The sequence below is a fragment of the Achroia grisella genome, unplaced genomic scaffold (genome assembly GCF_030625045.1).
Source record: "Achroia grisella isolate CSIRO2021 unplaced genomic scaffold, CSIRO_AGI_Agris_v1 utg168, whole genome shotgun sequence".
Classification (NCBI taxonomy): Eukaryota; Metazoa; Arthropoda; class Insecta; order Lepidoptera; family Pyralidae; genus Achroia; species Achroia grisella.
The window spans coordinates 456,256-483,541 of NW_026712669.1; the positions used below are offsets into that span (position 1 = coordinate 456,256).

General features: G+C 36.7%; 1 protein-coding gene across 1 annotated transcript; it reads right to left on the reverse strand.

Annotated features, from left to right (window-relative positions):
* LOC131841414 (unconventional myosin ID-like) lies at positions 1-27,286 on the reverse strand. Its single transcript, XM_059189731.1, has 16 exons — positions 27,110-27,286; positions 22,403-22,524; positions 17,402-17,621; positions 14,870-15,067; positions 13,224-13,463; positions 11,822-11,972; positions 10,996-11,153; positions 9,855-9,976; positions 8,532-8,682; positions 8,012-8,158; positions 6,298-6,524; positions 5,013-5,162; positions 3,744-4,039; positions 3,052-3,245; positions 1,776-1,930; positions 1-1,066 (listed from the first exon to the last, which is right to left on the reverse strand). Exons 1-16 carry the CDS (start codon positions 27,197-27,199, stop codon positions 883-885), a joined length of 2,805 nt encoding a protein of 934 aa, XP_059045714.1. The 5' UTR covers positions 27,200-27,286; the 3' UTR covers positions 1-882.

Genomic DNA, 27,286 nt, shown 5'->3' on the forward strand with positions numbered 1-27,286 from the left:
CTACACGTTTAAGAACTAACATTATCACTTTGAATAAATTAACGACACTTACCATTAAATATTATTATGAATTAAATAACTCTGACTAATACGTACATTAAAATATTGTTCGTCCGTCTCTTTCATCAACATACAGTTAAAAGAGGACATTATATGTATATATAGTGTTATTTTGACAACCATTAGAGTTTATGTGCAATGTGATTTTGGCGCGAAAATTTTTGTAATAAGTTCCATAAATGAAAAATTAGAAAGTGAATCTTAATACAACATAGACAGAATTAAAAATCGGTCGCTAAAGGTATAATTTGGTGAGTATTAGACATTTGAATAGGTGTGTTCACAACGCATATAATTTTGTACCTTATTATCAATTGGAAGGAGATGGTTTTTAATTAGGATGTAATATTGGAATTTTTTACATAAAGATAGTATAATGTAATAGAAAAATGAAATAGAAATTTTGGATTTTAATTTTTTTTTGTTTAAAGAACACGTTAGTTGGGTTGCTTTAAAAGATTAGATTTTGTTTGGAATTTTTTACTCCCTGTCTTACATTATCGTATAATAGTTACTTATGTTATAATTACAGTATGTTATATTATAATTTATACATCGCAATTGAAGTATCTAATTTCGGGAACATATATTATATTAACCGAAATTATTACACACAGATATCTGTACAATTTTTTATTAATATAGTTAGAATTGTGATGACATTGTTTAGGGTGGGATTAGTATTATAATAAACATGGGGTTCATTTACTAACGTGTATACAGTAGTTGAGCCGAAGCAGCATCGACAACGCTGTCGGCAATCATTCCGGGAACGCTCGTCATTCCGAGAACGTTGGTCATTCCGGGAACGATGTAGGAGGGTTAGGCCCGCGCGGAGGCCGGGTGGTAGGTGATGACGTTGTGCGCGTGCGTGAAGGGCTGCGGGGCGGGCGCGGCGGGCGCGGCGGCCGCGGCCGGCAGCTGCAGCGCGCGCGTCCTGCCGCCCAGCGTGCACCGCGTGCTCGCCCCGCGCTCCACCTCCACCGACAGCGACCCGCCCGACACCCTGCACACCGCCGCCAGTCACTCACCAGCCCGGGCCGACACCACTCCAGGGCGACACCCGCCCGGGCCGACACCCGCCCGGGGCGACACCCACCCGGGATACACCCACACAAGACAACACGCACCCAAAGCAAAATTCACCCGGAACGACACCCATCCGGCATAACAGCCACCCGAGACAACACCAACTCGGGACAACGCTAACCCGGTAGTAAGCTGCTTTGTAAGTTGTGTTCAAGGTTGATAATTACGAAAGCCATACAGTTTTGTCCTAAAGAATGGCAACAAATTAGGAATACCACAAATATAGTATACGATTACCTTCAGCCAGAGCGTTAACTTATTTGCCATTACAGAACACGCGCAACTGAAGGAAAATCGCGAACGAAAATAACGTATTCGCAAAATATTGCACTTTTCCTGATTCTCTTTACCTACTTCAACATACGAGTAGACACTCTGTTCCGCATGAAAACAGATTCCCAAGTAAAACAGGTGTATGTATATAGGCAACAATTACAACTTATATTTTTATACATACAAATATATAAATATAAATAAATATGCCTGTCCGTCTTTTTAATGCTTAAACCGATTTGACGGGACTTTCTCTTGAAAACAGCTTCTATTATAAGCTTTAACTTTGGTTACATTTATTTTAATTCAACGGGAAAACTCATGGCTATCAGGTATATAAAAACAATACTAACATGTAGTATCTGTTGGCCAGCACGCCCACCAGTTCCCCGACGAAGTCATCTCCAGGCGCGGTGGGCACCAGCCCCACCACCAGGTCGTTGCTGGTGGACGGTACGCTGACTACCACCAGTTGGACATCGCTGCTCATTATCCGCACCGCCCCCACCTGTGCACACACTTTGTTTAATGCCGGTGGATAACTTTGACAAAGTCATCATGGTAGGTACATGGACTGTACATGCACAAACCATCCCTCCGATCGATCCCTCGTCCAATTCGAACGGGGTCCAAATTATGACGGCCTGAGCCAAAGTTCGAACCCCCAGCGGTGCCCTCAGACTATAAGATATCCGTCAGGCGGGAGCTGGCCTTCAGCCGGTCCGTAAGTCCCGCGTGTATGTGCCAACTGCACTCGCTCTCTATCGTTCCGTGAAGCTGTAAAGGCCATCCGCGGCCAATAGCATTAGTGTAATCCAAAAAAAATGCGGAAACCAAATTTAATTAATTTTGGTATAAAAACAGACAGGACCTTGGAGAAGAGAATAAGGTATCCGAAGTATTAATCCTGCACAAATAAATTTACGCACACCAGAAACTTATACGTACAAATATAAAATCTATAGTATGACTAGCTGTCCCGACAAATGTTGTTTTGCCTTAAAATAAAAAAAAAATTAGGGGTGGACTACCCTTACATTTAGGGGGATGAAAAATAGATGTTGACCGATTCTCAGACCTACTCAATACGCTCACAAAATTTGATGAGAATCGGTCAAGCCATTTCGGAGGAGTATGGGAACGAAAACTGTGACACGAGAATTTTATATATAAGATAATATAATTTAAAATGTTACTAATATAACTCATAAAAAATAATATCCAACTGTCCCCCCTGGAGACCACAGTTGTTAATTCCTAATACGATGGTGATTTGAGTTCTTGATGAATTCACCACAATGTGCAAACTGGCAGCATCCTCATCATATCACCTTTCACTCGTTGTCTGCTAGCGTATACCGGTTAGGATAAACGGGTACACCATTCCAACATCAAAACCTACCTTACCTAAATTAAACTTATTTTACCTCCGTCGAAATTACGAATGCCGAGGTTCGAATCCTTAGCGGTGCCCGGAGACTAAAAACGTACCCGTCAGGCGGGAGTTGGCCTACAGCTGCTCCATAAGTCCTTCCGCTGGTTTAGAGTGCCATCTGCACTCGCCCCCTGTCGTTTGGTGAAGCTGTAAAGGCCAGCTGCGGCATTAGAATAGTTAAAAAAAGATCTTACCTCAGCTATAGATGTGGGCTTCTTGAGGACTTTGAACGTGTTAGCGTCCAGTTTGTATATGGCTGTTTCGGTAATGAGCAAACATCTCTCTGCGAGCTTGTTGTATCTGTTGAACTTGTGGACTTTACACGAGAATAAGGGCTTGCCGATGTGCTGACTCCTTTGGAGGTTCGCTATCGATGCTTTGTAGAGAGCTATAACAATGATATACTTTCTTTATATTAAACAATTATTTTCAATATCATCAAAATCATTTTCATCGACATTATCATCATCATCATCATTAATGGTATCATCATCTTGACCTCATTATCAACAAAATAGTTACTTGGTAGTAGGTATAAGTGAGATAGAAATACTCATGCAATGTACTTTCTAAAAGTATATTTCGGTTAAATATCTTCTATAGAAAATAGTAATCGATTTGATTGATTACTTTTTAAATTAGGATTATGATCATGAATGCGACGGTGATTTAGAACATCGCCATATTTTCGAAGTTCGTGGGTGTGATTCCTCGCATGGTACAAATATTTGCGTTCGTATGTATTTACAAAAAACCTATGTCTTTCCATAAGTCGTCCAATACCGTACCCATAATCCGAGCTTTACTTAGCTCGGGACCGGATGGCGACGACTGTCCTATAACATCGTGATCGAATGAATGGATCGCGTACAATAGTGTAACTGACCGGACTTGGGGTTGTACCCGTCGTGGGCGAGGTAGTCCCCGAGCCAGCCGCGGGCGGAGCCCCAGTGCGCGCGGCGGGCGGCGAGCGCGCTGGCGGCGCTGATCTTCATCTTGAGCTGCGGCCACTGGTCGCGCGGCACCGGCCGCAGCACCAGGTACGCGCGCCAGCGGCGGTACGCGGCCTGCAGCAGCGGCGCGGCCAGGCGGCGCGGCGCGGCCGGCCACTGCTTCACCACGCCGCGGTTGCGGTTCAGTTCCGCCTGCAGCTCCGCTATGTACCGCTTGCACTTGTACCGTCTGCCGAGCGAGAATACTCATCTATTTCTAGTTCTAGACGTTTATACGGTAAGTGAACATTTTGAATTAATACATTCTCCTAGTATTTACTCTGGTGCAAGTTAGTAGCGAAGCAAATGTAGCTGAAAACACTTACACTCTTTCACGCGCGAATAAACCTTTAGAGAAAAAACTATATGATGACAGGGAAAGTTATAAAACAAAAGTTATAGATACCTTTATATCGTTGCAGCTTAACATACCCTTTCTGACTACGGAAAATTGTAGAACAAAAGTTATAGGTCCATTTATAACATAGTAAGCTTAGTATAGCCTTTCTGACTAACGCAAAGTTGTACATCAAAATATGTTCGTTACCATAGGTACTATCATATCCTTGCGGCTTAGGGTACCTTTCTTGCCTAACGGGAAGTTAAGTAATACAATTTTGTTCGTTACCATGGGTTCTTTAATATCCTTACGACTTAGTACAACCTTCGTGACTAACTGAAAGTTCATGACTAACTAACGTATGTTGGTATATGAAAAATTGTTCCTTACCATTGGTAGTTTTATATCCTTGTGGTTTAGTATCCCCTTCCTAATTATCCCTGTATATATGGTGAAATAGTGTTGTGTTGCTTACTCATTCCTACTAACTCTGTACATGGTGAGTAAGAGTGAGGTAGTGTTGTGTTGCTTACTCTTTCTTACTTACCGTATACATGGTGAGTGAGAGTGAGATAGTGTTGTGTTGCTTACTCTTTCCTACTAACCCTGTATATGGTCAGTGAGAGCGAGGTAGTGTTGTGTTGCTTACTCTTTCCTACTAATCCTGTACATGGTACGTGAGAGCGAGGTAATGTTGTGTTGCTTACTCTTTCCTACTAACCCTGTACATGGTACGTGAGAGCGAGGTAATGTTGTGTTGCTTACTCTTTCCAAGTAACCCTGTAGACGGTGAGTGCGAGTGAGATAGTGTGGTGTTACTCACTTCCAGGCGTTGTATATGCGTAGCGCGGCGCGCATGCGTCGGTACCGGTTCCTGGCGAGCGTGCCGCGCCACAGCTTCTGCAGCAGCGTCACGATGGACGGCAGCAGCTCCGCGCGCGCCGCCTCCAGCCCGTGCAGCGTGCGCGCGCTCCTGTCGCCGCCACCACCACACGTTACTATCACACTTGTCTTGTCACCGACATTATATAACATCAATAACAATAGTTGTGACGTAGTCGAGTGTCATTAGTCAGTCATGCTCATGATAGTCGAGCGTCACTTAGATAATAATAATCTTGTCCTTGGATTCACACAGCGCCATCTATATCTAAGTTAAGCTAACTAAAGCTTATACGTATAAAATACATAAAAACATAATAGGCTACGGTAACGATTTATCATCAAATGCTTGTTTGCTTGTTTTGAGCCATATGCTTGTTTGCCACCATAGTAGTATAAAAATAAAAAAAACACCCAGACCGATACAAACAATAATACTCATGAATACAAATGTTTATACCGTGCGAGGAATTGCACCCGCGACCACTAGTAGTAATGTGCTAAACCGCTAGATCACCGAGGCCGTCAAATAATAATCATACTAACATTTTAAAGGTATGTAAAGGATGGGAGTTTGACAGATGACATACCAAACACGAGGAAGGACTTAGGTGTGAATGTATGGATGAATATTTGTTACTTTCAAAAACTACAGAACTAATTTCCATGAAATGTTAGAAATATAGCTATTATGTAAATTGAGTAAAATATAATGATAAATATCAAGACAGTGTGATGCAGACGCTGTTATGCGGGTAGTTTCATACTCCGCAATTTTCGGGTACAAAATTTTAGCTTCACGTGTATATATATATATATATATATATATATATATATATATATATATATATATATATATATATCTATACATATACTACATCTTATATATAAAATTCTCGTGTCACAGTTTTCGTTCCCATACTCATCCGAAACGGCTTGACCGATTCTAATGAAATTTTGGGAGCGTATTCAGTAGGTCTGAGAATCGGCCAACATCTATTTTTCATCCCCCTAAATGTTAGGGATCGTCCACCTCAAATTTTTTTTTTATTTTTTAGACAAAATTTTTAGTTTCTATTTTTTTATGATACAACATACAAAAATACATACAATCCTAAATTTTCACCCTTCTATCATCAACCCCTATTTTTTTATAGCGTTATTAATTTATATGGCAAAGCAACGTTTGCCGGGACACCTAGTACATCTATAAATTCTCATATTACCTGATGAACAGCTTCGTATGCCCGTACTGTACGTCTGTGATCTGCAAATCCTTCAGCAGCACCATCACGGCATCCTTGTCGTTGGTGCCGCGGAAGTTAGGCCACGTGTACTGCGACAGCATCTTGTACCGCTTGAGGAACCGATCGTACCGCTGCCGGGATGCGAACCCGGCGCGACGCACTCGCACGTTCTCCACCAGGCCTAGGTATGCTACCTGATGCCGTACCTATGTAACATATCTCATATAGAGTCTCTACTTACATATTTATAAGAATTTCTGTGTTTCACATACCACTTTCTGTGTGTTCTACATATATATGTGTATATAAAAAATATATTACTTTTCACTGTCCGTACATGAAAATATATGAGAAAGTTTCATTTATTTAGAATTTTTTTAAAGTATTTCTTAAACAAACTAGAACAGTATAATGAGATGAAATCAGATAGAGTGGTCACCGAAGAACTTTGCGACATTATGCTAGAGGACTGAAATGCGATAATTCGACCCCAATTTCGCAAATCGATTTGTCAATTAATTATTTTCCTTTTTAACCAGTTGCGATAGCTCTAATTATTGTGAGTGTTGATTCGTGAATTAATTGCGACAATTTTAGGTGCTTTTGTGCTGTGATTGAATTTTTTAATGGCTGTTAATGAAATGGTGCACACGCCTGCGGTAACAGTTTACACTCGGGGCACCAGTGGAGGATGATAATATAAACATGAGGTCAGATCAGTTAGCCCTTCCTGACAAATTCACCACGAATTTATCATGAGGATCTCCTGAAGAAACTGCTTGGAGGTTGTTCTCCAAGCGGTTTCTTATAGAAACCATGACCTGCCACATTTCTCAGACAGGCAGACAGACTCGTTAAAACACGAAGCAGACATAAAATCCGTATATCAAACATCGTACGACCTACAGTGTTAACCGGGTCTTAACAAGAATAATTTTACGATAAATAAAGGTATTTACCTCTCTCGAAGGTTCGACTAGTTTGCACTAGCCGTGATCACGAGCTGATTCAGCTGTGTTCAGTCAGCTCATGACCACGCCTAATGTAACTTAATCGAAACATCCAGAATGGTAAATACCTTTATATACTATAGAATTACTGGTGTTATGACCCGGTTAACAATATAAATAATGTATATTAAACACAAAATATAAAACTAACTCTAGTACGATCTATCTGTTCAAGACACAACAGTATAGAGCCAGATAACAAGAAAGGTCTATGACTTTCTGTTATCTGTTTTCACTTAGGGCTCCCTGGACTCTCTAAAATATGGTCAAGCGCAGTGATGGCTGGCTCATCCGTTATACCCGTGAACGAGTGCTGCTTGTAGGGACTGGTCTGCTCTAATCACTACGACTGATTTACTCATACAGTTCTCAACCAGTTGCTTGCATATTTAATATTTTCTCTTTTTGAGTATTTCATTGAATTAGTGCTATTTTTGATAGTCTGTATTCACACTTCAACTTAGAAATGTAAAGTAACAACAAAATTATTTAAAAGAGCGACACAGAATCTGGCTCAATCTTCACAGCTTTCCAAATGAGCGATTGATTGAAAAACATGTGAGGACTATGGAAAAATATAAATAATATTTAAATAATTGATTTTCTATTCTATTCTTAGGGATTGTGCATTTGTGTTTCGAATTTGGTCTTTAAATGTAGTGAGATAGTGTTGAATGTCTTACAAGCTGGTCGTCCCAGTTGGCGGGCGTCTGGAGCGGGTTGGGCTTGATGCAGCGCACGTAGAACGGCTCCTTGGTCTGCAGACCGCTCACCAGCGACGACATCGAGTTGCGGAACAACGTCGCAGCAGACGGGGGACGCTTCGACGTCTGTCACCAAGGTTATTTTATTGAAAACGTGCTACACAATTAATGACTTTATTAAAGGAGTATTACGACACATATTAAGATCTTGGAGGTACACCGTCTGATTTTTAGTAAGGTACAAGTCCCACATTCGGTTAGTCCAGCCAGAGCCGGATCCGGGAAGGTCGATGGGGTATTTTGAAGATATACCATGTGTTAAAAAAAGTTAAGTTAACCTTTTGTATGTGGTCTCCGCCTCTTTGCCACATTTCCGCCATCGAAGCGTTCCCGGACGGTCCCTTATCCACTTAATCCAGCCAGAGCCGGATCCAGAAAGGGCGATGGGATATTTTGAAAATATACCACGTATTAAAAAAAAAGTTTAATGTATGTATACCTTTTGTATGTGGTCCCCGCCTTCTGGCCACATTTCCGCTAGCGATGCGTTCCCGGACGAGCGCAGCAGACGTTTGAGGTCCTGCCACAGTGAGTCCTTGTTCTTGTCCATGAAGCCGGTCACCGCGTACGTCACGTCGCCCGCGTAATGCCTAAATGTCATTTACACGTCAGTTTCACGTCAATCAAACTTTTATGGCAGTACACACATACTGGTCATCCGCACTGCCCTAGGGTAGTGCTTGGGACCTCGGCGCGAACCCCATTGCACTGGCATCAACTCTGGAGGAAACAACCCACAGGCGACTGGATTTAAGCTTCTTAGGATGGGATACTTAAAACAGTAATAAAATTAAAATAACTTACACTAACTTAAGAAGTAGAGCTGTTAGTAGTTAATCGAAGTAATACATGGGAACAATTTTATTTTTTGTTAATTTGGTTTTTGTATTTTTTGGCTGAGTCAAAGCGGAGGAGGAACGGGCCGTAATGACACGTTAGAGAAATGTACAAGAACCAGTGTTGTGTTGTGACAGAGTCCGCTATATATTTTCTTGTAGGTTCACTTTCGTGGGAGAACATTGAAAACGTGTCACATTTCCTAGAGCTACGGCTGTATTGATTCAAAATAACGTCAGAAGACGTCATTCTTGTAATGACATATAAATGTCTTAACTAGTCATCACATCACGACACATCAGACAAATATAAATCCAGCCTAAGAATAGAATAGAATAGAAAATAATTTATTCAAATAAACTTAATTTAAGCACTTTTGAATAGTCAACATTTTTTTAAATCTACCGCTTATTTGGAAAGCTGTCTCATCACAAGAAGAATTAAAGAATTAAACAATCTTTGTAAGTTCACAGTTTACAAGTCGAAACGTGTGAATACAAACTACCAACCAGCACTAATTGATTTAGGCTCAAATATAAAAACACAATAACATTAAATCAGTCGTAGTGATAAGAGCAGACCAGTCCCTACAAGCAGCACTCGTTCACGAGTATGACGGATGAGCCAGCCATCACTGCGCTCGACCATATTTTAGGGAGCCCAATGACCCGGCCCACCACGCCGCCACATGTCTGGACATTTTAGTGAGCATGACTACTCATTCCACTCGACCACGTCAAGTCAAGAATATTTTTAATTTATGTGAAAATGTATATAATAAGTCTAAATCTCTTCAGCCAATATTATCAACAGTTAGACCGCACCTATACGTAACGTAAGATGAGATTGCGGTCCAACGCGGAAATTTCCTTATATAATTGACTTAATGAGCTTCATTAAAAAAATTGCTATAAACATTACTCACGTGATTCGAAAGTCGACGGCATGCTTCAATTTCTTATCTGTGGGCGCCAGTTGGCGGGACGTATAATGCTTGTGGCCGCTCAACCTTTTGTCCATTGCCTCTAGTAACTGACTATCTGAAATCTGAAAAAAAAAACATTAATGTGTTAGTATTTCATTAATAACAAAATTTATTCAAAGCATAAAGATATAACATTTTTTATAAGGGATAAAGTGGAGAGTATATATTGCAGATTGAAATAAAATGGTCTGAAATGAAACGATATTTATGAGGTTAGATACTTAAATTAGATTGCAGTCTGTGCCGTGACCACAGAGACAATTTATATTTATATTTTACTAGCTACTCGCCCCGGTTTCGTCCGGGTGTACATGTATTATACATTTATATGTATTATTCAAGAGGATTATAGATTATAGAGTGATTCAAGAGGAAGGTTTATACCATCCTCTTGAATCACTCTATCTATTAAAAAAAATCGCTTCGAAATCCGTTGCATATTAAAGAGTTAAGCATACATAAGGACAGACAGCAACAGCGACTTTGTTTTATACTATGTAATAATTATTATTTCATATATATGTTAGTCCATAAGGTATTATAAGATCTCTAAGGTAGGTATCTATATTATATATTTGTACAGAGACCCTTGAATAATTGCCCGTGTGAAGTCAGGCCAGATAACTAGCTTATAATATTAGTAGTGTATTTTCATTACCTTAGAGTGGAATGCCTTAATCTTATTTATTAAATTAATACAAAATAAAGTTACGGCAAAAGTAAAAATGTTACCCTTAGAGGGGTAAAATAAAAAAGGGATCAGTTTGTATGGAAACTCGTCATTTTTAAAGCTAGAACGATGATACTTTTTTCATTGGCTTTTTTAATTAGCCTAAGAAGGTAAAAATGCTATACAAGATCACTATTCCACGCAAACGAAGTCGCGGGCATAGCTGGTAATTAAGATATGTATATTCTAATTTTTTAGATCAGGCAAGGTTTCTGTGCAAACTTCAGCATCTTGGACCTTACCCAAAAATGTATTAGAATGTGATCCTTAGTGGGATCGAGGCAGAGGCAAGGCTGCTGTAAACACGTCAGCATCTTGGACCTTACCTAAAAATGAGTCAGAATGTGATACCTTGGTGGGATTAAGACAGGCCTCGTCCATAATAGCAATGATGCCCTGATGCGGTGCATCCACCAGCTCGCAAATCACTCTGTTGTTGAAATACTTGATCGGCGTCCATTGGATACCCTCGCGGGCATACTCCTCCTGTTCCTGCTTCAGCACCAGTTCTAAAAATAAAAATATATCCATAAATAAAGGCAGATTTTGTACTTGGTTCAGCTACACTCTGAGTAATAATAATATCTGAGGACAATTCACACTATAAGCGCAATCAAGTCCGAATTTAAGCAGAGCTTTTGTTATGGATACTAGACAACTAATACAGATATTTTTTGTAAATACATTAAGAATAGAATAGAATAAAAAATCATTTATTCAAATAAACTTGCATTGAAGCACTTTTGAATAGTCATTAAATTTTTTTATTCTACCGCTCATTCATCACAAGAAGAACGAGCAAGAAACTTGCGTGTTGCTCTTTTAAATAATTTTATCATTACTTTACACATTACATTCATAATATACATAAAAAATACCCAGACTGACAAAAACCATCATACTTATTAATAAAAATTCTTCTGCTAGGAATCGAACAGCGACTAAAAGTAAAGCGGTGTGTACAATTCCATAAAAATATGTTTACCAATAATATATATGTTACCACATATAATAAACTTGCAGTTCACTTATAAGAAGAATGATTTATTGCTTCCAATTAAATTACACGAAAAAAATACATTTAAAACATACTTAATTAAAGGCGACAAAACGACCCGGTTCAGCGTATGCGGATGCTCCTGGTATCATTAAAGTTACATAAAAAAAAATATCTCACCAATAAACAGTTGCTGTAGCTTCTCGTTGCAGTAGTTGATGCAGAACTGCTCGAAACTGTTGGTGTCGAAGATCTCGAAGCCGTATATGTCGAGGACACCGATGAGCGTGTTCTTGTATGTCCCGGAGGGCACTTCTATAGCTTTGTTGATCTGTAATAAACGAACGTAGACTGGTTCAAAAAACAAACTTAATATTGACACTTATAGTTAACTACCTGTATCCGCGACTTCGTCAGTATGTTATATAATAATAATAATAATAATAATCTCAGGACAATTCACACAGCGCCATCTAGACCCAAGTTAAGCTAGCTAAAGCTTGTGTTATGGGTACTAGATAACTGATACAAATACATAGAGATTTTTTTTTTTCGTAAATACATACTTAATATACATAGAAAACACCCAGACCGACACAAACAATCATACTCATGAATACAAATGTTTGTGCCGTGCGAGGAATCGAACCCGCGACCATCGGACGTAAAGCGGTGTGTTAGACCGCTAGACCACCGAGGTCGTCAATATCTTGACAGAATGAAGAAAAAATATCCAAAGATAAAGTTTCATCGTTCCTAGCTTTCATACCCTATTTTATTTAGTTTAATAGTTTTACAGATTTTGAATGTCATATTTATTTATATTTAATCAACAGCTTAAATAATAAGTTTCAACCTTCCAGCTTTAAAAATTACAATGTTTCCATACAAACTATCATCGTCCCTTTCAACCCCTTACAACCCTTTTTTCACATTAAAAAGTAGCCTATGTCCTTCCTCAGGATCTAGACTGTGTTCCAAATTTCATTCAAATCGATTCAGTAGTTTTGACGCGAAATCGAGACAGACAGACACAGTTACTTTTGTTGACAGCCTCGGTGGTCTAGTGGTTTAGCACACCGCTTTACTATCCGATGGTCGTGGGTTCGATTCCTCGCACGGTACAAACATTTGTATTCATGAGTATGATTGTTTGTATCTGGGTGTTTTCTATGTATAACATGTATTTATTTACAAAAAAAAAATGTATCCATGTATTTATGTCAGTTGTCTAGTACCCATAACACAAGCTCTGCTTAGCTTGGGACTAGATGGCGCTGTGTCAATTGTCCTGAGACATTATTATTATTATTATTTATAATATTAGTAAAAATATATTATATACCAGTTTGCATCGCTCCACAATACCTCTGAAATGTTGACTGGAAATCCCTCTTTTGGGACAAATACAAACCATCCCGTACAAACTGCTCGTACCTGTTAAACACGTTGCGTCCAGAAATTTATTGGGTGACTAAACTCCAAGAAACCTTTGCTAGCTAATTTATATTTCATTCCACTTTCATTCGTTATTATTTTGTTTTAATATCTACGTTTTTCGTCTTGGTTCTTATATACTGACCTGCTGCACGATCCAGGTGAAGAGCCTGTCGTAGGTGGCCTTGATGAGGGCCAGCCGGGTGTAGTTGGCGTCTGAGAGCGAGTGCTCCTTGCTGACGAGGTCCCCGCCGGCGGCCAGCACGCGGCCCGCCATGCAGCCGCGCAGCGCCGCCTCCGTGACCCCCAGCGCGGACACGCACGGACCCACCGGACCCCCCATCTTGAGCTGACCCTCGGGGGTCTCTGTGAATACCAACTCGCCCTGCAAAGTTAAAGTAGCAATCATTATTTTGACGACCTCGGTGGTCTAGTGCTTTAGCACGCCTGTCTTACTTCTGATGGCCGCAGATTAGATTCCCCGTAACATTTGTATTCCTAAATATGATTGTTCGTATCGATTTGAGGATGTCTTTACCAAAAAAAGTATCTCTATGTATATGATAAGACAAAATCCTTTTATTTGTGTTTCCAGTTACATAAAAAGCATGGACAATAAAATATTATGATCCATTGGTTTGTCAAATCCGGCTCGAAGGACCATAAAGACATATGAATCTGCTGTGATACATAGTCCAGATACTATGATAATGCTTGATGTATAAATGATAAATTTCGGATTGCTTTCTAAATAACTTTGTTTATTGTTGATATAAATACAAGATGCTTGAATGTGGACCAAGTTATATTTTAGGTTGTAATATGGATATAGAACGGTATAAAATGCTGACGGCTGTAGGGTGACAGACCGTACACTGAAATAAAATTTGCTCTTTACCAATAAGCTGGCATGCAAGCAACCGCGACGTTATTACACACAACCTCATTAGTAAATCATGCATAACAATAAGTCTGAATTATTGTGCAAATGTTATTTACATTACACCATTGTACTTTTGAATAAATGAAGCGACAGACATCTTTTAACACGACAGACATTTTTTATGCTGACTGTCCAAAAATGTAGTAATCAAGTTCAACAAAAAACGTAACCGATAGCTCTAATTCTGATACAGATTCAGTAAAAAATGTGAGCAATATCTATAAATTTCTATTCAAATCTTATTAAATTCATTTTTAATAAGATTTGAAATAGAATTACCAAATAGCACGAATTTCAAAATACATACATACATATAATATATTTATATGAGTCACAAAATAATACAGTCGTAGTCAGTCAGATCAGATTAGTTCCTAAAAAGCACTACCCGTTCATAAGTACCACCAATGAAACGTGCAACTTGAGTTTAACTATTATTTTAGGGACCTGAAGGTCCCGCTATATTGTTATGGATTTTGACGCTATCGTAAAGTGGATAGATAAAACTTTATTTAATTGTAGGTTGCCTTGATTGTGGTCACCTTGGGCTCACATTTTTACTACATTTCAGGGACCCAAAGGTCCCTCCATAGGTAGACGCACAACTACCTGCAAATGTACTTAAAATGTTTACAATATGTAGGAAAGAACTGGCTTTCGTGGCGCAGGGTAACCGACATCGTAAGTCTGAGATAACTTAGCGAGAGCCGTATTGAATTGTACTGTATATTTATGAATAAAGATTATACATATATATGCATTTATAAACTAAATTTATTACAATACATCATATAAATAACTAGATAAACATTTAGATTTGACCTACTATAATCCTGGATAAAACTTACCAGCAGTATAACCCCGGCGACTATGCTCCATATGTCGGCGATGACAGCGGGCGAGAAGCCGAGCGATTTGAAGGCGCTGTTCGTGACGGAACACAACTTGGAGTCCTGCGCGGTGCTCCGCTCGCTGCCCAATATTTTGTACGTGCCACTCGAGTTCAGGCCGAACTTTTTCGTTTGCGCGTTGTTCGAGCTGAGTAACTGTAAATCAAAAACTAAATACATTTCTGACGTGTGGGGTAACCAGGAGTGACAAAATAAGTAATGTGTATATACGAGGAAGTTGATAGTTGCGCCAGTTATAGACAAGTTGCGAGGTAACAGATTGAGCTGCCATACCAGTTCAATCTGTAATCTCGCAACTTGTATGAGCATGTCATGCGGTGGAACGAGGATCATGTCTTAAGAAAAGTGTATAATATGAAAGTGAATGGATTTTGTGAAAGATGATATGAATAAAAGAAGAGTACATACTCTTCTTTTATTCATATCATGTTCAGATACGACGTCCGATAGAGATCAGTGGAAGAGAATGACACACTGCGCCGACCACAAATAATGGGATAAAGGCAAGGCAATGATAATGATTTCTGACAGCCTCGGTGGTTTAGCGTTTTAGCACACAGCCTTACATCCGATGATCGCAGGTTCAATTTCTCGCACGGTACAAACATTTGTATTTATGAATGTGATTGTTTCTATCGGTCTGGATGTATTCTATATATATTATGTATGTATTAAAAATGTATCTATGTATTTATAACAGTAGTATAGTACCTATAATGTAAGCTCTGCTTAGCTTGGAACTAGATGGCGCATCGTGTATTATCCTGAGATATTTTTTTTTAATTATCCAAAATTGCAAACAAGTTGATTATCCACCTAACTTTGTGATAGGGGATGATTAGTAATAGGTGAGAGGGGATGGCTAGTAATAGACGCTGGTATACTGGTTGCGGCTAATGCAAAAAATAGCTCCGTATGCGCATTAACGCAGTCGGGAACACGATTTCAGTGTCATTTATATAAAATACATATCTCAGTATTTTATAACAAAATTTTGTTCACAGATCTCGCCGTCGTGGTATAAAATTAGTTGTCTATATATGTAATAGAAATAGAAATAGAACTAATCTTTATTCAAATAAACTTTTGAATAGTCAAGTTTTTTTATACTACCGCTTATTCGGAATGCAGACTTGATACAAGAAGAATAAGCAAGAAACTTGTGTGAAGCTCTTTTAAATAAATATTGATTTACTTATATTTAATTAATAACAAGGATTAGACATGCGACCATCAACATAGAAATCGCTACGCACTTAATCTCTGTTCAAATATATTGCTCTGATATATTTATCATTATATTTCTCTCAATTTACATATCTTTTTAAATAATAGCCTATTAGCTGTGCCCGCGATTTCAACCGCTTTAAATTTCAATATAAAATATAGCCTGTGTTATTCTGATGTATAAGCTATATTACTGTAAAGTTACACCGAAATCCGTACAGTAGTTTTCGCGTGAAAGAGTAACATTCATACTTATAAACTTTTGAGTTTATAATATTAATAAGTTTGACGTCATTTATAGCGTAAGTAGAAACGAATAAAGTAAAGTAATTAATAAAGTAAAGTAACAAATAAAGTAAAATCGAAGTAAGTATAGAATAAAGACGCTATATCGGGACGTTTTGCTGGAACAACTCTATTTGATAGCCAATAATATAACATAATAATGTGGTCAGGTAATGTATCATATTAAATAAGCGATGAAACGAAACATTAATCACAATAAACTCGCTCGTAAACACACATTACACAGATTACTTTGAGAAAATGAGAGTGTTGTGACTTAGTGGTTTATTTATTACACCACTTTGACTTCAAAGGTTGTCAGTTTAAATCTGGTATACACCAAAAACTGTGTGTCAATTTACATTTTTCAATCACTCTCTGATGCAGAAACGTGGTGTGTTTGCCATTTGCTATTTTAAATCGTTTGACGGTCTCGGTGGTCTAGCGGTTTAAGATGCTGCCTTACTTCCGATGGTTGCGGGTTCGATTCCTCTCACGGTACAAATACAAGCGTAAACCGTTAGTGCAGGTGGGTTTACCATTCCATTATCATCGATTAAAATAAATAGATTTGCTTATCCTATCTTGGATTACAATTGTGATAGTACATTATTATTAGTTTTAATATAATACACAGCAATAATACATATATCTGGCGCCGGTAGCTTGATAAATTTATCCATACACACATTCTTTGATACGATAGACTATCTCTTTCATTATAAGCAATAACAACCTAAATTTAGGCCAAAAAAAAAACCAAATCAGTCTATGTCCTAACTCCTTATTATATTCTCACTGGATGATAATGGAATGGTGCTCCCGCCAGCGCTAGCGATATACGCTGGTGGGGCACCAGTAGAGGTCAAGCCTATATACCATACCCTTCCCCCACTGGTGCCCCACTAGTATACCGTTAGCGCTGGCGAGTGCAACTCTCCATTAAAAAATCCTGACCTGATAGAACGAGTGGAAGTTCCTCTCCCCCTGCTGCAGGCTGACCACCCTGCTCTTCTCCAAGAGGTAGATGCTGATGTGACCCCCCACAGGGTCCCCTTTGTAGTCAAAATGTATATCCATATATTTGCCGAACCTCGACGAGTTATCATTCCGATTTGTTTTTGCATTTCCAAATGTCTCCAATATTGAATTTGATTGAATCAATACGTTTTTTACCCTGAAAGAAAGCACAGATATAATTAGATAAACTATAGACTAGCTTTTACCTGCGACTTCGTCTGCATAATACTGTTTGATGGGGTTAAAAATAGCCTATGACCTTGTTGGTTGATAAAGCAAGTTTGGCCAACATTTGGATGACAATAAACATTTTTTTATATAATTGGAATAGGTCACCAAGCTTACGGTCTACCTGATGGTAATTCTACTAATGTTATAAACTCGAAAGTTTGTAAGTATGGATGTTTGTTACTCTTTCACGCTGTACGAGACATAAAAACTTCTTTGTATTTATTTTAAATTTCGAACGCGGTTCGCATTCATTTGTTTTAAGAATAAAAAATATTGTTAGAGATGTGAAAATTCCATCATGGCGTTTTATTTATCTCCACAAATTTTCAACTATGATTTATACATAGTTAATGGTCCTTCGACATATTAATAATATTAGAACCAGTGCAATATAACAATTTACGTTATAGTTAATTGTTTTCACATTTAATTCGCCTCAAATCAAAGTTATATTTGATTGTGTCTATAACACGGGCATCTTGTTGGAAAATATATATTATTATTTTTGTTAAAAATGGAGACTAAAGAAGATAATATTGAAAAGTTGAAGCGGTCGAGAGCATATTATAAGGGTAAGATAACGAGAGTTGCTAATTATATTGAAGAATGTAAATATGAAGACATTATGGATTTGGAGGTGAGAATTGAACAAATTAATATGGCTTATAGTAAATATGATAGCTTGCAAGAACAAATTTGCCTTCTTGAAGAGACAGATGAAAGTGATTTATTCAACGAAACCGAAGAATTATATTTAAATGTTTTATCACGCATAAAGTCTATAATTAATAATTTGAAATTAAAGTCTACCCGCTGTGAATCCATTGACAATATGCCTAAATCCATAAAAAATAAATTGCCGGTTTTGGAGATTCCTTCTTATGATGGAAAAGATATATGTAAATATAAAACATTCATTGATATGTTCAGAGCAATTATTGATAACGACTGTGATCTTACAAATATTCAGAAACTATTTTATTTACGAAAATATCTCTTCGGCGATGCTCTTAGTCTGATTGATGGTCTTCCGCTCATTAACGAATCCTATTCAAAAGCTTTGGAACTATTAGAAGATAGATACAGTAATAAATATATTTTAATTACAAGTCATATATATCATATATTCGACATACCACCTCTCACACGAGGCACAGCAGCCAACCTACGGGAGCTGGTGTCCGTCGTGCGGCAGAACGTCGGCGCCCTCGACAGCTTGGGACAACCCGTTAGCGCATGGGATATGATTCTTGTGTCCATTATTTCACGCAAGTTGGACCAGTATACTTGTCGCGCATATTTTGCAGAACGTGATCAGAGCAAGCTTCCTACTTTAGATGACTTATTGAAGTTTTTAGAGCGCCGCGCTTGTAGTTTTGAAGAGAGTAATAAGGTCGAGAATGGTAACAAAATTCATTTGGGTAAGATGAAGTTTACTAATTTTGTTAATACTAAACCTGTATTATATAATTGTTTATTTTGTTCCGCTACTGATCATCGATTATACAAATGTACTAGTTTTAAGTTGGAGTCTGTAGACAACCGACTAAGCTTTGTAAATAAACATAATTTATGTGTGATATGTCTTAATAAGCATATGAACAAAAAATGTAATTTTCAATTTAAATGTTCTCATTGTGGTAGCAAATGTCATAATTCTCTTCTTCATTATGAAGAAGATACACAGACACCAACTACTTCTGTCAGCACTGCTTGCAGTAGCACTGTTGTAAATACAAGTATCTTGTTACCTACTGTCATAGTCAATGTACAGGCTAGTGATGGCAGTTTTCGTAAGGTTCGCGCATTAATGGACAGTGGTAGTCAAACTTCGTTTGTTACTCGTAACCTTGTTAAAGAATTAGGTCTTACACCTTTTAAAAATGAATTTAATATCGTGACAATAGGTCAACAGGCGCAGCAGGTCAAAGATGGCGTAAATATTAATATAAGTTCTTTAAACACGAGTTATTCCACTTCCATAAATTGTTCTGTTGTAAATAATATTACTTTACCTATTCCCCAACATAAGATTGATTCGTGTAACATTAAAATTCCTAATAATGTGATACTGGCTGACACCACGTTTAACGTTCCAGGTCCTATCTCTTTATTATTAGCCGCGGACATATTTTTTGATGTTTTGCTTCCCGGCAAGATTAAATTAGGGCCAGGGAGATGCGTATTACAGAATACATCTTTCGGTTATATTGTTTCGGGGGAAATTCACAGCAAGTCTGTGAGCAATTATACTCATTCCATGCATATACTCGCAAATCAATCAGTAGATAATATTTCAGAACAACTTTCGAATGTAGATATTTCCACTCCCAATGCTACAGCAACAACAAAACATTCATTTACTGAAAAAGTACATCAACACAATGGTGTTATTTTAAATAATAAGTTTAAAATGTATCGGAATGTCAAATTTGTAAGTGAACTTAAAGTATGTGATTTGTTTACAAGAATTATGCAAAGAATGAATTTATTATTAAATAAACGTTTTCCTAATGATATATATTGTAAAAATGTATATATAAAATTTAGTAACAATTATTTAGATTCACAATATGCCTTATTTTGTAATTTAGGTAATGTGTCTATAAATTTACTTAATATGCCATATTATCCTATTATAAGGAAGAATAACAATATTATAAAATTGATATATAGTGGCAGGACTAAATGTCTAAGTTCTTTACTCTATGATCATTTGTTTGTATACCTAGAGCTACATGTACCACGTGTCAAGCGTGATTTATATTTAAAAGATTCACCTACAATTCAGTTAGTGGGATTCTATAATACAAGTCTCAATGCATCTGGTTATTGTATATATATACATATAAAAAATTGTATATATAAAAATTATATTATTGTTGTAAATTTGATTTTTATAACATTTTGTATAGTTGTGTTAAAGAATAAGCTTAATAATTAATTCTCAGCTTTCAGTTCAGTTACTTTTTTCTTTTATTAATTTTTTATTTACTTTTATTGTTATTTAGTGATTCGCAAATTACTTCATGTAGGATGAAAACAATTAATCTTACAAGTTTGAGTGTATTTGTATATAATAAACAAGATGATTTAACTCATTCCAATACTTGTCATTCTGTTGTTATTAATCGATTACTTCAAAATATTTGTTGTGTGTGGTAGATCCTCACATATTGAGAGATACTAGCCTCCGGTGGTACAGGTCATCACTTAGGGAATCTGGAATTTATATCTATTAAAACTATGCATTATCATCATTCAAAAGTTTATATATCAAAAACCTGTAGTAAAGATATATACATTATTTTATTTAAAGATTCGTGTACTAGTAATTTGTTAACAATTCCAATAAATGTTTTATTCTTATTAAACTGCAATATGTTATCGGATATATTTATACATTCTATAATAGTTTTAAGGAATGAATTACTGAGCTAGGAAAAGATTTGAACATTAGTATTTTTAACATGTCTTAACAAAACAGTTATTAATTTCTTTAGTGTGTAGACTATACTTTACTTAAACGATATTACTTTTATTTATTAATAAGATTTTTATAAAACATTATATTATGTAATGTTGTTTCTTAACATTTGTTTGTTTGGGAGCTTTATGTACGAGACATAAAAACTTCTTTGTATTTATTTTAAATTTCGAACGCGGTTCGCATTCATTTGTTTTAAGAATAAAAAATATTGTTAGAGATGTGAAAATTCCATCATGGCGTTTTATTTATCTCCACAAATTTTCAACTATGATTTATACACACGCTAAAACTACTGGATTTTGATGAAACTTTACAGTAATATAGATTATGCATCAGAATAACACATAGGCTATATTTTATATTGAATTTAATGCGGATGAAACCGCAGGCACAGTTAGTACTACATATTTTATAGCGTTGGTCACACTCCTGTTAAGTAACACCTCCTTACGAAGATATTCACTAAATATGAAATTAATCCTTCTATTTGACAGCGTTGTTAGTCTAGCGGTTTAGCTTATTTCCGACTACCTACTCGCCCCGACTTCGCACGGGTGCACATGTATTATATATATAAACCTTCCTCTAGAATGACTCTATCTATTAAAAAAAATTCGTTGCGTAGTTTTAAAGATTTAAGCATACATAGGGACAGATAGCCGCAGAGACTTTGTTTTATACTATATAATGATACTATCTTGTTTATTGTATATGTATGTGTATATGTGTCACTAGTGAGTGGGTTCGTCTATCTATTATAATAATAATGTGAGGACAATTCACACAGCGCTATCTAGACCCAAGTTAAGCTAACTAAAGCGGGTAACTGCGGGTGTGTTATGGGTACTAGACAACTGATACAAATACATAGATAATTTTTTTTCGTAAATACCTACATATTATACATAGAAGACAGCCAGACCGATACAAACAATCATACTCATGAATACAAATGTTTGAGCCATGCGAGGATTCAAACCCGCGACCATCGTATAGTAAAGCGGTACGCTAAACCACTAGACCACCAAGGCTGTCTAAAGAAATTAAAATAGACAAGATATTGCTTCGTTATGTTATCTGTGGTATAGATATGTAGATGTTTTCTGTTATCGATAGGGACAGACAGCGACAGCGACTTTGTTTTATACTATGTAACGATGATGATAATGAAGGTCGCCGGTTCGATTCTGAATTTTCAGTAAACATATTCCACTAACCTGTCTATGTAATCTCTGTGCACTTGTGTTGTATTCGCCGCTATATACTTCATTATGAACTTGGATGCTTCAGTCTTGCCCGATCCAGACTCGCCCGATATAAGTACGCATGTATCTTTACCCTGAAAAAGAAAAAAAGAAAAAACTTGATAGTCATAAACGGCTAAAATATCAAAAGGAAAACACAGCCGTGAACCACATTACTTTATTACTAAATTTAATTAATATAGAAAAACATTATTAAAATTATTTGGAATAAAAATTTCAGCTTTTTATTATATGTTTTAAAATTTTTATTTAAGTTTTTTAACAATTTCCTAATGATTTTTATAGAAAATCTTTATTAAAATTATTTGGAATTAAAATTTCAGTTTCATTTATATGTTTTGAAAACTTGCTGTGTGGTAACAATTTCCTAGTGTTTTTTTCAAACAACATAATAAGTTTCTCAAGGTAACAATTCAATTTTATACTATTAAAAATTACGTATGTTACATAGGGGCATAAACTAAACTGAAGAGGAAACGCCACTACACATCCTATGTGGTTGTAGCCCACTCTATAACAAAACAATAACGAAATATCTTCTTTGGAAAGTTTACACTCTTTCCTGAGGAGATAAAAACAATCGCTCCTAAGAATATCCTCCAATTTTTGTCCCTGACGGGTCTACGTAGCGAACTTTGAAAAGGGCGAGCACAATATATAGCTCGCAGTCCTACAGGTCGATGCACCTGACCATAGTCCAAACAACCAAATAAAAAAAATAGGGGCGTAAGAATTTTAGAAAGGCCAAGGTGGGACATGTCACAAAAACGGTTGAGAAACACTCTAACACCTTGTACTTCATAAAACTCATAGCTTCCATGAAGCTACAGCTGCATTTCTTGAATCTCAACAGCGAACATTCAGCACCGTGTTAAGTGTCTATTGTCTTGTTTTACGGAATAGCCCGTTGGCCATTATCAAATGAGTCGTAAAGAGGAGCCGGCAATTTTATCACTCTCCACAAAGAGACCACCCAAATACTTCATCTTTAAGACCAGGGACTGATCGTGAATTTGTGGGGCCCTGGGCTAAATCTACTTAGGCCTACCTAATTATATTACTCAACTAAAAAAATACACCAACCAAAAAGTAACGACCAGAAATTCCCCGTTCCTTTCAATAGACACGCACTTGCAAGGGTTAATTGATTTTAACATTCTAGATTTTTTTTTATATTCTAAATATCGTTTCAGTGGGGACTGAGGGCCCTTTATATCCTCGGGGCCCTGGTCTGCAGCCTAAAAAGCCCTTAGGTAGATCCGCCCCTGTTTAAGACTTTTGACAATACTTTGGAGGGTTGGCATTGTCTTCCGTAATAATTTTATAGTCCCAAATTGGTATTGCAACAGAATTTTGCTTGGTTTCGGCGGCCGCGATGGTCTAGCGGTTTAGTACTCCGTTTTACTTCCGATAGTCGCGGGTTTGATCGATGTGACCAGTTTTGGCGGAATATTAAAAATAAGCACGCAAATACGTGAATAATAATGTTCGGATATAAATTTTGATTTAAGTTAACTGGAAAGAAATGAAAAATAGAAAAAAAAAGGTATGAAATATAGCTTACTAACTACCCACCCCGGCTTCGGGTGTACATGTATAATACATATAAACCTTCCTTTTGAATCACTCTATCTATTAAAAAAACCGCTTCAAAATCCGTTGCGGAGTTTTAAAGATTTAAGCATACATAGGCACGGACAGACAGCGACAGCGACTTTGTTTTATACTATGTAATGATTATGATACATCGGAATAACAAATTTATTGAAATTTAACGCGAGTGAAACCTCGGGCACAGCTTGTATAAAATATTTGTAAAAAAATCCTGCATATTTGTTTAACAAATCGGAACTATTTCTGTAGAACAGGAAATATCTGCGTTGATTGGTATTTGGTAGTAAAACATTTATATCCTCATGCTTATGGAATCTTTTTACTAATATACTATTTATAGTTAATGAGTAGGAGTTAAATTTTTATGTTACGACCCTGTATGGGTATTACGACATCATCCCTATTTCTCTTCATTTCTCATTTGATTATTTATTTACAACCACTCAGCACGCTGTTAAGGTTACATGTCCCTTATCCCCTTTCTATACAAAACGTACAACTATAAAAAACTTAACAATCTATACATATAAATAAAGTTGGAGTGTCTGTTGGTTTGAAATAACCGTTTTTACTACATGCATATGAATACAAATACGATACACTAAAATAACATTTTTTACAATTTCTGTCCGTCTGTCAGTTTGTTCCGGCTAATCCGCGGTCAAACGCGCTCAAATTATGATATAAAAAAAATCTCTGAAATGGCTGGACCGATTTTGACGGGACTTTTATTGGCAGGTAGCTGATGTAATAAGGAGTAAATTAGGCTTCTTTTTTTTTAGACAAACTTAAATTCCATGCGGATGTAGTCGCGGGTACAGCTAGTAACAAATAAAACTCGATGAAAAACATATCCCTTGCTCCTCTAAACCATACAAAAAGCATTTCTATGATTTTTTTTACAATAAGTAATGAAATTCAATGAGTCCATAGAATAATGCAACTAATATAAACATTTCACACTATTCAGATTTTCTATAATTAAGTTTCTTTTAGTATTACACGTAACTGAAAATATAGATTGTCACCAAAACATGAACCTACCTTTAGCTCATTCGTATTAACAATCCAAGACAGTATAAATATTGGAAAAAAAATGTAAGTTATTGGAATTATAATGAATTTTCAGAATACCAAAAACTGAACAATTCTAGACAGTATAAAAAAATTAAAAATAGATTTAGATTTACTTATTTGCCATGTATAAACAGGTCACATTTAGCTCGTCAGTTAAAAATTACAATTCAACTAGCTTTTGCCCGCTGCTTCGCTCGCGTTAACTTATCCCCTTAGGGGTGGAATTTATCAAAAGTCTCAGCCCGATCGGTTTAAAATTGACAAAGTTTCATACAAACATTCATCCCCTATCTTATCCCCTTGGGGGTAGAATTAATCAAAATACTTTCTTAGCGGATGCCTACGTCATAACATCTACCTGCATGCCAAATTTCAGCCCGATCCGTCCAGTGGTTTGTAGTATCGTATATCGTATCCGTCCTGTGCATTGATACATCACTATATCAGTCACCTTTGAGTTATATATATATTATTTAGAAGAAGAAGATAGATAGTAGACATTAATCATTGACATAAATTTAAATTAGATTTTGACAAATTCATTTAAGAAATAAAATGGATTATTTTCAAAAAATTACTTCATACTTCTTCTAAATTTTAAAACTGGTAAATCGTCTACTACTTTTGGCACATTATTATCTTCAATAACTGTCCCTGCTTAATAGATTTTGCTAGTCTTTTTTGGAATGACAAGTTTGTTTATATTTCATGCATTATAATTATGTATATGTATATGCAAAACAAATATAGGAATGTGTATGGTTATAAGAGCAGAGGAGGGCCGAAAAAGAAATGGATGGACTGTGTGAAAGATGATATGGTAAGAAAGGAAGTAAATAACGAGATGACTGCGAACAGGGATGAATGGAAGAGAAAAACATATTACGCCGACCACAAATAAATGGGATAAGGAAGAAACAGCGGTAGATTAAAAAAATGCTTGTATGTAAGTTTATTTGAATAAATGATTTTCTATTCCTAAATAAATGGGATAAGGAAGAAGCAGATGAAGTAGATGCAAAACTTTGGATTGAAAATGTATTTTCCGAAAGTAAAAACACCTTTATATTTACTGTAATCATAGAGTAATCTGAGTAGAGCGGAACATAAATATTTTCGGCAAAATTTTACTTATATTTTTTTAATTTTATAAGGTTGTAAGTATAGCTATCTCGCTTGGGCGAGGAGAGACGCAAGCTCTCTGAATAGAGATAGAACGAATACTGAAAAATTTAGTGCGGAACATAAATATTTTCGCCAAAATTTTAATTGTATAAGGTTGTAAGTATAGCTATCTTGCTTGGGCGAGGAGATACGCAAGCTCTCTGAGTAGAGACAGAACGAATACTGAGTAATACCTATATTGTAATTTTATAGCGTGGACTCCTCTTAAGGGTAAATTAAATTAATTCAATCCGAAACCGTATTTTTAGCCGTAAAAGAATCCCATGACGGTTTTACGATTGTCCTTTGGTTAAAACACCGACAGACAATAGATTTTATTTAATGACATGTATTTTTATCCCCTATATGTAACTAGTTACACGTCCCGACTTTACACGTGTGCAATTTCCCAATGAAGTACATGTATATTAGAAACGTTAGAAGGAAATAGAAATAGAAATAATCTTTAGTCAAATAAACTCGATACAAGCATTATTGTATCGAGTTTATTTGAATAAAGATTATACTATTGAATAGTCATATTTTTGATTCTACCACTCATTCGGAACGCAGATGCATCACAAGAGACTTGTCTGTTGCTCTTTTGAATAGATGTTTTTTTTATATAAATAAATCCTATCTTTCAAATTGGATCAAATTGAACACAGTGTGCAAATCAAATTTGCAATCGGTTCAGTGGTTTAGGAGTCCATCGCGGACAAACAACGTGACACGTAATTTTTATATATAAAGATACGGATGGTTTTTCTTTGGAGCTAAGGTGAACTTCATCTAAGTACTCACCTGTTGACGTAACACCCTCTGGCAGGCATCAGCCACCGCGAACACATGGGGCGAGACTTCGAACATCTCCCGCCCCCTGTACTGTGCCATGTGCTGTGGTCCATAGATGTCCAGCGATTTGTATGGGTTTACAGACACCAGCACCTCGCCAATGTATGTGTAGATTTTGTTGCTTTT

Excerpts from the sequence above, each read along its gene's own strand:
- LOC131841414 (XM_059189731.1), bottom strand. The coding sequence starts at position 27,199 with ATGGCACAGTACAGGGGGCGGGAGATGTTCGAAGTCTCGCCCCATGTG. Across the intron at positions 11,154-11,821 it reads GCTACAGCAACTGTTTATTG|AACTGGTGCTGAAGCAGGAA; the intron begins GTGAGATATTTT and ends TTTTATTTTTAG. Across the intron at positions 6,525-8,011 it reads CCAACTGGGACGACCAGCTT|GTACGGCATCAGGTAGCATA; the intron begins GTAAGACATTCA and ends TATGTTACATAG.